This window comes from Sinohyriopsis cumingii, chromosome 13 (genome assembly GCF_028554795.1).
Source record: "Sinohyriopsis cumingii isolate HCF-2022 chromosome 13, ASM2855479v2, whole genome shotgun sequence".
In the NCBI taxonomy this organism is placed as follows: domain Eukaryota; kingdom Metazoa; phylum Mollusca; class Bivalvia; order Unionida; family Unionidae; genus Sinohyriopsis; species Sinohyriopsis cumingii.
In genome coordinates, this window is record NC_142973.1 from 17,424,667 (window position 1) to 17,438,735 (window position 14,069).

The following is a 14,069-nucleotide window of genomic DNA, read 5'->3' on the forward strand; positions in this document are numbered from 1 at the left end:
GAGTCCAAGATAGTGAACTTGAGTAAATAAAGAGCTGAAAATACAAGTGTGCACATTAGGTTACAGAGACCTAAATTTAGATGAGTTACGTTCCTTGATATGCATCCAAAAATGAATTTTCATAAATGTAGGTGAAATAGTTTGAAATATTTAGAAGGTAACAAAATTGTTAACAGGTTAAGAAACACTATCTCCGACTGCCAACTTCTTTTGGATAACAGCTGTGAAATTCCTTCATTTATTGTAAGAGTTTCCAGTATGCAGTATTATATATTGCTTTCATAGACAACTGTCTGCTGGCAGATCAGGGTCTATACTGTCATGCCTTCAGACCAGATCTATGCTATCCACCTGAAACTAACAGCTTATAGTCTGATCTATCATCAAGCAATGTATTGGCAGATAAGGAACTAAGGTTCCGATTCAAAGCATACAATTTTTAACCAGATCTCTTTTTGCGCAATGTGCTGGCAGATCAGTGTCTATGCTGTGTATGTGGCACAAATACTGCTGATCCAGGCCAATCATCGTGTAATGTACAGGCAAATCAGGGTCTATGCTGTTCACTTGGAATAATGCAGATCCAAGATTGGCATTGCTTAATGTGTGTCAGGTAAGGGTCTACAATGTACACATGGAGGAATAATAAGAATAATAATGTTCACTTGGAACAGTGCAGACACAGATTTGTCTTCAGGTTAAGTGCTGGCAGAGCAGTCCTAGACCTGTCATTTCCCAATGTACTGACAGATCAGGATCTATGCTCATCAACTGAAATAAGCCATGAGTTGTACTGGCAGATACTGTTTATTTGGTTCACTTTGAAAAAATAGTGCAGACACAGATCTCATCTTATGTGCTGGAAGATCAGCGTCTATGTTACTGATTTGGAACATACAGTGAAGACCCAGCCCAACACCACATTATTCAACTGTATACACAGTTCAAAGCTGCTTCTACATGCATGCCATTTATATACTGTACATACTCGCTTACAAATCAAGTCCAACCCCAAACTGCACAGACCCAGATCTGCCATCACATAATGCACTGGGTTTGTGCATTTTGGATTAAACAGTAGAAAACACAACATAGACCCTTATCTGCAGGCACATTATGCTATGGCAGATCAGGATCTTTGTTGTTTATACTTATAAATGAGTATAGATTGTATGGGCAAATGAGTTCATGTCCTTTGAAGAGTTAAGGCCATAAGAGACTCTATTATCTGCAATGTTAATTATTTCCAACATCATATTATGTCCTAAGCAATATTTATAGTGTTAAGAACACACAATGTGACCTCATTCAACATGTCAGCCAGCTGCTAAAATAAAAAATTATTTAAAACAAATAACAAAAACATAGATACTCCTATTACTACAGTTGGCAGATATGGTGCTGGTGTGGTCAACTTCTGGATAGTTGAAGAGAGCTGATGTGCAACTGCCTATTGGAGGAAATGTAAATTTACACACACACACGATAATGATAGATATATTTCACAATTTTACCAGGATCCTTAAATGAAGAGTAATAATGAATGCATAAAAGTTTTTAAAAAAATGCTAAGGTACCATCCTTCTATTAATTGTTTATGAACAAGAATGTGTACATTTTCTAAGTCAAGGCTCCAGAGTTCATCAATACAAGTTGCACTGTTTTCAACTGTTACAAATTACGTCTAAAGATTAACAAGTTTACACAAATGTATCAACTAGAAGTGTGAACTATGACAACATTATCTCCAAGATTGCCCAAGTCATCACTACCATTATTACCTCCCCTTCAACCCCCATCCCACAAAGGTGGTGCATGGATGAAACTGTTGTGAACATTTACTGACCAACTCCAATTACCTTTCAAGACTTTAAAATCTCTCCCAACAGTGTACGGATATAGGATTTACACAACTCATTAAATCACTACACATTGTATATACCCTTGCATGTATGCAAATGTGACCTCCATCATCCTGTTCCATCCCCTGTAGATAAACAGAAATTTTGAAACCATTGTACACATCTATGCACCACCACCAATTATACCTCAAAGTTTCAAGTTTCTGTAGGAGCACTTTAAGTCAAAGAATGCCAAAGTTGGTTGAACTAGGGGTTGGTTTTCTTTAATGAAACAAATGTCAGGCTGAATAAGATTCAATATATTTTGTTTCATCAAAAAAAAACTCTTAAATTCAGCATTCCTTGGCTGCTCAAACAAAAATTGGCAGGACAACTGACTTGTTGAGAATCACATCTGCAGGCGATGACCATATTTATAACGCTTCAAGGTAATCCATCAAAAACTTGTTATCTGCACTAATTGTCTCATGCAGAACATTTAGCTACAAGGCAAAAAAGGCAATAATTCTAACAAATTTTCATGGTGATCCACCAAAAACTGTGGGACTAGTTGTCCTAATCAGACAGAGTCACACATTGCATTATGCTACAAAACAGAAAGGTTAATAACTCTAACAAACTCGAGACCTTCAAAGTAACTAATGCACTACTGTTCAAAAAGAATTCAAGATGGGATCATTTCTTCTTCAAACTGCTGAATGTTCAAACCATCTCTGATATTCTTTAGCAATAAGATTTTCAGATTAGCCACTGTGGCAGCCATATTAGAGGCAAGATTGGCATTTAGGAAACACCAGACACCATTAGAAGATTTTTGATGAAATCTACACTCCAAAAATATTTTCCAGGAATTCAAGATGAGACCTGTTTCTTTTTTTAACCGCTGAATGTTCTAACCATCACTGGCCATCAATCTAGGTGAATCAGTTATAAGATTTTCAATATGTTCTTTGTGGCAGCCATATATGAGGTCATTTAAGCACCATTTTCATTCTGGACCAACTAGATACCATAATTAGACTTCTGGTGAAAACCACATTTTGATATCACTTTCCACTGAGGAGTAGCAATAACAAGAATTACTTTATGACTGCCATGGTGACCATAATGGATGTCAGATCAGCACCATTTTTATTTAGTACTAACTATACATCGTAACAAGTCTTACTGTAAAAACCCAATGCTGATATGACTTTCCTTTTCAAGATGGCTTCTGTGGTGGCAATAGTAGATGTCAGATCAGCACCATTTTCATTTAGGACCAACTAGACATCAGAAGAATTCTTTAAGACAAAAATCATGTTGATTTGACCAATCAGTCAGATGGAGCCTCAATAACAAGATTTTCAAGAAGTCTATTATGGTTCTACTGGATGACCAAGTGGAATCGTCATCATTTAGGACCTACTATACATCATATTAAGTCTTCTGGTGAAAAGCCCAATTTCATATGACTTACAATTCTGGATGAGAAGTGACAAGATTTTCAAGATGGCTGCTATGGTGGCCATAATGTATGTCAGATCAGCACCATCTTCATATACGGCCAACTATACATAAAAAAGTCTCTAACCTCCATGTTCGTACTGCCATCCATTCTGAAAGTATGAGTGATTAGGATTTTTAACACAGCCTTAACAATTTTTCAGTCATATCACTATGATGTCTGCCGTGTGGCAGTTTATAATGATGTCCAGCACTGGGGCATCATGCCGCAGACATGTAGCATAATGTCCCACCCAGTCACATTATCCTGACACCAGGCTGACCAGTCCTAACACTAACCTCTTAATGATGAGTACCAAAAGAGGCAGCTGTTAGTATCATTTTTTTAAATCTTTGGTATGACTCGGCTGGGATCGAACCCCACAACCTCCCACTTCCGAGATGGACACTCTAACCACTAGGCCACTGGAGTGGTCCATTCTGGATGAGTAGCAATATGAAGATTTTCCAGATGGCCACTGTCATGGTCAATAATAAATGTCCATGCAGAACCATTTTCATTCTGGACTGACTGGACACCATATCAAGTTTACTAGTAAAAACCCAATCCGATAGGACCTTCCGCTCATCAGAAGTAGCAATTACAAGATTTTCAAGATGGCTGCCACGTTGAACATCATATCGACACCATTTTCATTTAGGTGGCGCCCACCAGATAATATGTACTTTTGAGAGAGTGACGTATGTAAGGTGAAGTAGTTCGCATTTAAAACATGCACAGTGGAGAGAATGTTGGCATACCTCTATGCTACATTAATGTAATGTGGATATTTCTTTTGGATATTGTACTTTTGGAAATTTTACACGATTTAAGCACACTGCTAACTAAATGACTGCTCCCTTGTGTTAAAAAATCAGTTTGAATTAGTCTAAAGTACACTATACATAGCAGCTATTAAAAAAGGGAAAATGAATTTTGCCAGACTAGACAATACCAGCTTCTGAAAGTGCAATGAATGAATTACCAAATATATAAAATGTAAAAAAAAGTTTTCAGCTCTTTTTTATACAATTTACCTCTGAAGTTCAGGAAGTGAAAATGACCAAGTAGAGCTAGCACTTTTTTGAAAGGTGCACATTTGAAGCAAGGCCAAGCTGTATACTCTATAACCCATAGTACACCCATCAATCATACACCAAAATAAAGGGAATTAAAGGTTCTTTGCATTATACCTAAGATATACAAGGTCTTTTTTAAATAGCCAGTATAACCAGTGAGGAAAGCTGGGGAAATTGTTTTTCTTTAAAATCCTAACCCTATGCAAAATATGAAACTGTAGAATGCCACCTTAGGACCAACCAGGAAGCATAGCAAGACTTTTAGAAAAAACTATGGTGATATGTTTCATGCAATCCTTTCTAGTAGTTTAGAAGTAGCAACAACATACTTGTGCTAATGGATGGCTGGATGTTGAACATGAGCTCTTCTGGTGTATGACCGGTAGAGATACAAACTATGATCTGTTTACAAGTCCATCTTCAGATAATGAACATAATATTTACCAAATTTCATGGCAATCCACAAAAAAACCAACATGACTTGTTGATCTATAGTGATTGTGTCATACATGGCATTAAGCTACAAGACAAAAATGAAAATTGTAGAAGCAAAGTGATTCATCGCTATGCCTATCTTGAAATGATGATGATAATATGACCATGTTTAATGGCAGTACATAACAAACTACAGGGTAAGCTGCACTAAAAAGTGCCACATGGACAGATGGACACAAAGATTACAAATATAACTTCAACCAAACCCAAATGCAAATTTTCTAGGATTGTGCCCTTGATCCAAATGTTGATGAAGCAAGCTGCAGCACATTTTTAGCATCATAATGATTTATTCTATATATGAATAAAATCCATCAACAGGTTTAGGACATAAAAGCAAATAAAAAACTGTAACCAAAATCCTCCAGGGCAAAAGGGGCAAGCAAGCATGTCACAGAACTAATTATCTCAGCTTAGTGATGATTCGTGCCATATATGAAGAGAATTTATGGGTTTTGGAAATAAATCCAAATTAGAAACTTTAACCCAAATCTAAAAAATCTTGACCCTTCCTGCACCAGAAAAGAGACTGTCTTATTTTCTCATTAAAGTGGGTTCCACAAAAATCTTCCTGAAATAACTTTGAAATTAGCACAGCAAGAAACTTAGAAATGTGTATACTGATAGTTATATCCATATTCAGTTGTCAGCCATCAGGATCTATTAATGTTTTGCAATGCCTGACTTGTAATAATAACTAGAAATTTGGCCTGCATATCAGATACTTTTCTTCAAGAAAAGTGCAAATTTGACAATTTTTAAACATGGATTACACTGATCAGTAAAATGCCAACTCGTGTTGTCATCAGTGTTGATATGCAAAATATTCTCAGTAGGGAGTTGACGTACAGCTCAATTTCATTTGTGTTGATATGCAAAATATGCTCAGTAGGAAGTTGAGGTACAGCTCACTTTCATTTGTGTTGATATGCGAAATATGCTCAGTAGGAAGTTAAGGTACAGCTCAATTTCATTTGTGTTGATATGCAAAATATGCTCAGTAGGAAGTTGAGGTATAGCTCACTTTCATTTGTGTTGATATGCGAAATATGCTCAGTAGGAAGTTGAGGTACAGCTCACTTTCATTTGTGTTGATATGCAAAATATGCTCAGTAGGAAGTTGAGGAACAGCTCAATTTCATTTGTGTTGATATGCGAAATATGCTCAGTAGGGAGTTGAGGTACAGCTCACTTTCATTTGTGCTGATATGCAAAATATGTTCAGTAGAAAGTTGAGGTACAGCTCACTTTCGTTTGTGTTGATATGCAAAGTATGAATTACAGGGAGTTAAGGTGAAGCTCACATGTTCATTTGTGTTGATATGCAAGGAATGCTCAGTAGGGTACAGCTCACTTTTATTTGTGTTGATATGCAAAGTATACTTTAAAGGGAATTCTGGTACTGCTCACATTTTCATTTGTGTTGATATGCAAATTATACTTTATAGAAGTTCAGGTACTGCTCACACTTTCATTTGTGTTGATATGCAAAGCATACTTTATAGGGAATTCTGGTACTGCTCACACTTTCATTTGTGTTGATATGCAAAGCATACTTGATAAAGAGAGGAGGTATTGCTCACACTATCACTATCAAACATCTCTGCACTGCAAATTTGAAACACAAGGCATCTTACAGAGGCAGTGAAGGTCGTAAATGCTTTATTCTGTGACATTTTCTGCAGGAAAGGTTGTTTAAAGCAATCAATAAAAAAACATGCCATGCTTAGCGTAGGGTATTTATTTTTTTTACCTTGGGTAGGTCAATAAATCTAGCTATTGAAAGATTTCCTGCTATAACCATGAGTTCTATTTGTAACGAGACAAGCAAGGAAAAAGGAACTTTGTGTGGAACTCATCTGGATTATTCATGCAATAAGCTATGGTATATAATCTCATTTTTCATCTTGATTTCTGTCTTTAAAAGCTCTAGACAGAGTAAAAAAAAACCCATCCTTTTCTTTTCCTAATATGACATTAAGCACATTTGTTAGAGTCTGCATCTCTGTTTTCATATCATGGGCAGTTGTGTAGGAAGGGTGGAGGGTAAGGATGCTGAAAATGACAGGGATGGAAGTGAGTGTGACATAATCTGTTCATACAATTTCAAATCCCAGGTCAATATGAGTGATTTCCTCTTCCTCTGGCTGTTCCTGCTGCTGTTGCATCTGCTGCTGTGGTGGCTATTAGTAATAACAACAACTTTAACAGTTCCTGAATTCATGGAAACATTATTGCAAGGTGTAATGCATTTATTTTTGTCTTATCATTTACAATTTATTTACATGTGTTTCATAAAGGTAGAAATCTGGGTTTAACTATCACATTCAAGTAACTAAGATAACCTGAGCGACACATACTTTCCTTTGTTCATTCTGCCTACTTGTTAAATTTCAAACTCATTTTGCATTTAATTTTAAATGTCATACATTAAATCTGACTGACCTAACTTGCTTTTTATAGGAAATAAGTTAAACAGTGGCCTATAAACTGAAACAAAATCAAGGATATCTACAACAAACTCTTGTGAATAAGTTTTGACACATAATTTAACTATAAGTCAATACCAGAAAATCCAAGGTGAGTCAGTGCTTAAAGATTGTGCAATAGACATGCTCTTAAAATACTTTCTTGCATAAAGTACAACTTTAGTTTAGTTAAAAATGCTTTCTTACATAAAGTACAACTTTAGTTTAGTTTAAAATACTTTCTTACATAAAGTACAACTTTAGTTTAGTTTAAAATACTTTCTTACATAATGTTTAAAATAACCAAAATCTGTATATAATTTATTAGCCATATCCAGCTCACGTCTTCCAATGTCCAAACAAAATTAATTATGTGCAACCATCATCTGATCCAATGACAACACTGTCATAGTGAAAGATTTTAGTTGGGATAGAGCTGGTACACAAGAAAATTCGAGGATTTCTCAGTTTCAATGTTCAATTGACAAAAAATGTTTTCCTAACATAGCGTACAGGTATAAGCAGCTATGTTTTAGCTGTGGTGGAATATCAGCAGTTTAGCCATCATGGAGTGAAATAACATGGAATTTAGCAATCATGGGGTGAAATAACATGGAATTTAGCAATCATGGAGTGAAATAACATGGAATTTAGCAATCATGGAGTGAAATAACATGGAATTTAGCCATCATGGAGTGAAAAAACATGGAAATTAGCAATCATGGAGTGAAATAACATGAATTTAGCAATCATGGAGTGAAATAACATGGAGTTTTAGCCATCATGGAGCAAAATAACATGGAATTTAGCAATCATGGAGTGAAATAACATGGAATTTAGCAATCATGGAGTGAAATAACATAGAATTTAGCCATCATGGAGTGAAGTAGCAAAATCCAAATTCCTTAAAAATGTACCATCTTATGTAGCATAACATTTTTATCTGGAATCAATCATATACAAATAGCAAGATTTTAAACCTGCACTTTTAGACAAAATTACTAAATTTTACATCATGGAAAGATTCCACCTTCAGGTATCTAAACGGGGAATAATTTATGTTGAAAGCAAAATGAGATTTACTTGGGCTCCAAATGCAAAGTCAAAATCAGCAGTACTATCAGTATCAGCAGCAGGAGCAGAAAATAGGTCATGGGCCTGCTGAAATTAAAGCAGGTCATACATTTTGTAACTAAAATGTACACAAACATTTCTTTCACATATTTCATTTATGAAACACAAATTAGAATCTAACTTTGTTATTTTGAAGGAAAAGAACATATCTGCAAAATGCAAGTTTAATTACGAATTTTGAAATAAATATGTTCACAGTGCTTCTATTTTTGTATGAATGTTAGAACATATCTTCATAAAAACAATGCAATAAATATATTTTTATTACAATAATTTATGTATGCAAAGTAAAATTAAAATAAAGCCCAGTTCATGAAAAGATGGAAGCTATGTCAGGAGTGTTTCAGATGTGAGAAAATTTATAGCACATATTACAGCTTACATAAAATCAATTTCTATAATTAGGTCCAATTATGTATTACTCAAAATAATAACATCTAATTAATGCTGTAAAGAAAATCTGAAATGGACCAGGCACAGAATGTAGAAACTTTCTATGAAAATGCTTGCATATGCATATTTTACTACCTAATTTTTTTATATATAATCAACTGGGTTTACATGTTTTATGTATGTAAGAACTATTTCTAAATTTATATGAACTTAAGGTCTATATTAGAATTAAAGTCGAATCATACACAAATTAATAGAACCTATTAAATACCCCATCAAAAGTGTGTGTGATATTTGGTGTGCGTAGCTTTTAAAAAAAGTGTGGTTATAGGGTGAAGGGAAGAAAAATATTACTTGTAAGGTGAATCCTATGTCAACAAGATCAGATGCTTTATCTGGCACCTTCTGAAAACAAAGGTCAACAAAATACATGAAAAATGGTAACTACCCGAGCTGTCCTTATTAATCACAATATTGAATAGATCACTTCCATGGCTTGTTATAGGAAATCTCGGCAGTTTTTATTACATATTACACTCTCCACCACCCCATCCCCTGTTAATGATCCTAGGGTCATAACCTATAGTACCATATGCACTTGCATACAATTTGGATACAAATGCACAGAACCAGATTTGCTGCTGCATAATGTGCTGGCAGATCTGGGTCTATGCATTTTGTTAAGATTACTTGAAAGAACAAAGCCCTGAGCTGCCAATGCATTATGCGATGGCAGATCAGGGTCTATGGTGTAGCTGGACCAGGTTTATATGCAAGTATATACTGTAAAATCTTAGATATTTATCATGTCTCTTCCCTAATGAAGTTCATCTAGCAAATGAAAATACATTAAAACATATCATTGTAATAGCAACTTTTGTACATATGACCGTTGATATTTTAAGGATTTTATATTTTCAACCTGACTTTGTCATATCTTGTAAAGAATATTAACATCACTACCCTTGCAAGACTACACGTTTACATTATTTGGAAGGTTTTATCTGCCTCGGGGTTTTACCTATTTGTATCTCAACATTTTTGGAACTTAAGCTTCAACTGGCACAATACAGTCAGGATTTTCAAATTTTGTCATCCGCTGCGAGAGGCAACATGATTTGCAGACCAGCATAAATTAGCATACACCACAAACAATGTCTAACTGGCAGAACATTTTTGTTTTAAATTTTATTGTAGTGAGCAAGTTACTATCCAATCCATACATCAAAGCAAGGTACAGCAAATATATTGAAGCTAGGATTCCCAACAAAAGACAATTCTATGGTCAACAGACCTAAATTAGAAAATTTTTCGAATCTTCTAAAGATGTCACCTCTAGTTCTATAAGTATTCTTTTGATTGCTTCCAAGCTTAATCTGTGCCTTATCTGTGTATGAAGGGGCATATACACGGCTAGCTTATTCAGACTGAATAAGTATGGTAGCTACTATTTTTCACCTCTTAATATAGGTATTGTTTTAGACTTTCCATTGTAAACATAAATCTGTAAACCTTCCTTGATGCAAGATTCAAACTATGACAGAATGCTTGTTCCAGGACCCTAGATGCCAATCAAATTTAGTTTAGCAACCATTCATGTCAAGCCAAATGCAGATGTGTAAACAGTCTGATATCAGCCTAGCTCAGAAAACAGATGCCATGACATATGCTATGATACCTCTGTGCATGTGTAAACAGTCTGATATCAGCCTACCTTTGAAAATAGATGTCATGACATGTTAAGATACCTCTGCAGATGTGTAAACAGACTGATATCAGCCTACCTTAGAAAACAGATGTCATGACATATGCTATGATACCTCTGTGGATGTGTAAACAGACTGATATCAGCCTACCTTAGAAAACAGATGTCATGACATGCTATGATACCTCTGTGTGACTTATGTCATGACAAGCACATTAAGGTTTGTACAGTTAAACAAAAATGTTATACTGTGCAGAGTACATATTTGTGGGAATTCTTGCATATCACTTCTCTTTAAGTGCACAAAGTATTACAAACTTTGTGTGATTCCTTCATTTGTCTGTCCTGGCAGCATTTCTGTATGTGGATGTGGGTAAGAGCAAAGCTATACAATAACAACAGGTTACATATTACTGATATGAAAAGTACCCCTTTTCACTCAATTTGGCTAAAGCTGAAAATACTTTTGCAAATCCATTAAAACTAACAACCATAAAAATAAGTGAATTCACAGTATGTGACATTTCTGAAGATGACATGGAGCTCAATATGGTAAAAGCGTCCAAATAGTAAATGTTAACCAATACCACATATACTCGCTGATAAGGAGAGTCAAACTACAAACAACAAATATCCTGTTCCGCCATAGCATAATGCACCTGAGGATTAGGGTCTATGCTGTTTGTTCTACTGATTACTCCTAATAAACTGCACAGGATCAGATCAACCGACCTATTATGCAATGGCACATCTGGGTCTATGCAGTTGGACTTGTCTTATAAGCGAGTACGTACGGTAATCTGAGTTCATCAAACTGTCAGTCTGGAAAATGTTACATGGCTACCACCATTTTTACTCCCAAAATGTGGCATTTCTAAAGATAACAGAAATGCTTGCTGGCAATGAAGCTTCAATATGGTGGTAAATAATAATAAACAACAATTTATTCCTAATGTTTAAAAATTAATTTGCATCCCAGGTTAGTATCATAGTTTGTCAATTTGTCAATAAGGAAAATGATAATCAGCGAGTCTAATTTTTGACTCATAACACAAGCTACTATTTAAAGTTCTTAGAGATCTGTTCAAGTATTAATCCCAAAATTTCTTTTATATAATTGTATCTGTGGTGAAGATGCCCCCTTCACAAAACAAGACGTGGCATTCTAAACTGAATTACATAGCAAAACATTTTTTTATAGTAAATAATATTTCTCCGATAATACTTACCTGATCACATTACATTAGGATAACTTCCTCTGCCACTTCCAAATCCTGCCCTCCCAGAAAGATGAAAAAACTCTTTGTGTCTATAGATTATGCAGAAAAGGAAAGCAACTCATACAGGTTAACTCATCTTTGTACCAGCTACATATGACAACAATGAATGGTAAGATACGAATAAATTCACCAGAAATCACTAAAATGCACATTATAAAACTATATTCTGACTTCCTATACCAGTGAAAGAAAAAAGTTTAATATAGAATAAAAGATTCATGGAGGTCCACGATTACAGCATTAAGCAAAATGGAATACTGGTGACAGATGGGTATTAATGGTAAGCACTTAGTGGGTAGAAAACGGAGTGACATGTAGGAGTTGCTTTCCTTCATCCATGTAATATATAGACAGAAAGATGTTTTCATCTTTCCAGCATGATTGGATTTGGAGGTAGCAGAGAAAGTTATCCTAAATTTAATGTGATCAGGCAATGTACCTGATGGAGAAATGCATAGTCAGCATATTACATATCAAACACAAAGCATCCAAATTCATCTATTGACATTTTCTATATGAACATAGACTAATATATACATATTTTCAGGGCGACAAATTAAGGACAAGTGGGAGATTTTTAAATATTTTTCCCTTCCTTAATTCATACATAAATCCAAGAGGCATATATGATAAACTTCGAACTGTTAACAATAACTGTTTATAGCACACCATCTGCATAATACTTCTCAGGTCTGATTCTGCAAACTCTTTTCACTGTACTTGATGTACAGTGATGGTGTAAATAAAGTTTAAATTCTGTTATGATTTGTAACCGTCTGCATATAGTCTCCTAAATTAAATTTAACAATTCATTCTCAACAGTTTAACATACAAAAGTCACAGTGGAGTCTTCCTTAATTGCTACATGATGTAATTATCAACTTGGAGTAAAATTTGGGTTGGGTTGGGGTGATTATTCAAAAGTACAGACATGTACAATTCTAGTGATTAAAGAAAAATCTAGACTAAGATATAGTTCTCCACTCAATCAATACAGTTCACATTCTTTATTACATCTGTAAAGGCTGTGCAATTTTGCTTCCAGTATAAACACCCTTTACTTTCACAATTATGCTGACCATAAGGTTTATCATTTTCTTGTAGAGGGCTCTGCATCTGTGGCAAGTAACCCGGACTTCTGATTACTGCTGTTTTAGCACTGTAAGGTCAACTGAACATGAAACTCTTTGAAAGTAGGGAGTGAGAGAGAGAAAGAGAGAACACAAGCTTGTGCATAATTGACAAAATATCACAAGTGCAAACACTGCATTTTCAGTTGCAAATTACTATGTGTTTTTTAATATGAAACATCAAACATTACGTAAAGACAGAGCAACCATTATGCACAAATTTTAATTTAATTCATTGTACCTACAAGCATTGAAGTCTGCAGTAATTGATGGATGACAAGATGAGACAATTTCACCATGTCCAATGACATTTCTATCCATGATCAATCTACAGGTTAACTACCCTTTCTACCCAATATTAACCATCCCAATAAATATAGTATTCACAAATGTATTCAGTATAAAAATAAATAAGCCATCTATGCAATTTGAGACTTGAATTAAAATGTGTAAATCCCAATCATTATCACTAGCGAGATGTAAGCATGTGATGTCACTGGAACAGAAAGGGAGTTAATTCATTTCATCTCCAAGTGTCTGCGATGATATTGTTTTTGGTAATATATCTTGATTATGTGAATAGCCACAACATTAAAAATTGGTACAACAGCTTAAAACCTAATGACAACTGCTACAGTAATAATTAGGAAGACCAAATTTTCCCTTTAAAGCCCTTTCTGATGAAGAAACACTGAACTTCATGCATTAAGAAAATGTGCTTAAGAGAGAGTCTCATCAAGTCATCTCCCTCATTTCATGATGACCATTTTTTTTTTTTACCAATATCTGTTAAGGATGAAATATACATACTTTAATAGTGTTATGTAAAGTTCTGATTAAATTTTCAGAAACCTTGAAATGTTACATGAGCAAAAAAAGCAGGTCACTGTGATCTACCTTTTGCTCATGTTAAGAAGTAATCTTCAATATAAATGTAACCATCAAGTTTCATGGCTGTACATACAACAGTATCAGAGAACAGAGCTAAATGCAAAAACTTAAGGTAATCATTAGTGCAAGAAAAGTAGATAATTGTG

General features: G+C 34.8%; 1 protein-coding gene across 4 annotated transcripts in view; it reads right to left on the reverse strand.

Moving 5' to 3' along the window:
- LOC149784995 (AP-2 complex subunit alpha-2-like) overlaps positions 1-14,069 on the reverse strand; it is a 100,877-nt gene that overhangs the window by 29,012 nt on the left and 57,796 nt on the right. The window contains exons 18-20 of one of the 4 annotated variants that reach the window (XM_089978685.1): positions 9,272-9,322; positions 8,474-8,551; positions 7,025-7,105 (exon numbers count right to left, since the gene is read on the reverse strand). The exons of 2 other annotated variants lie outside the window; for them this stretch is intronic. In XM_089978685.1, the coding sequence (XP_089834811.1) occupies positions 7,025-7,105; positions 8,474-8,551; positions 9,272-9,322 (210 nt within the window). The remainder of the gene's footprint in view (positions 1-7,024; positions 7,106-8,473; positions 8,552-9,271; positions 9,323-14,069) is intronic. One more of the 4 variants, XM_089978686.1, reaches the window with a different exon arrangement.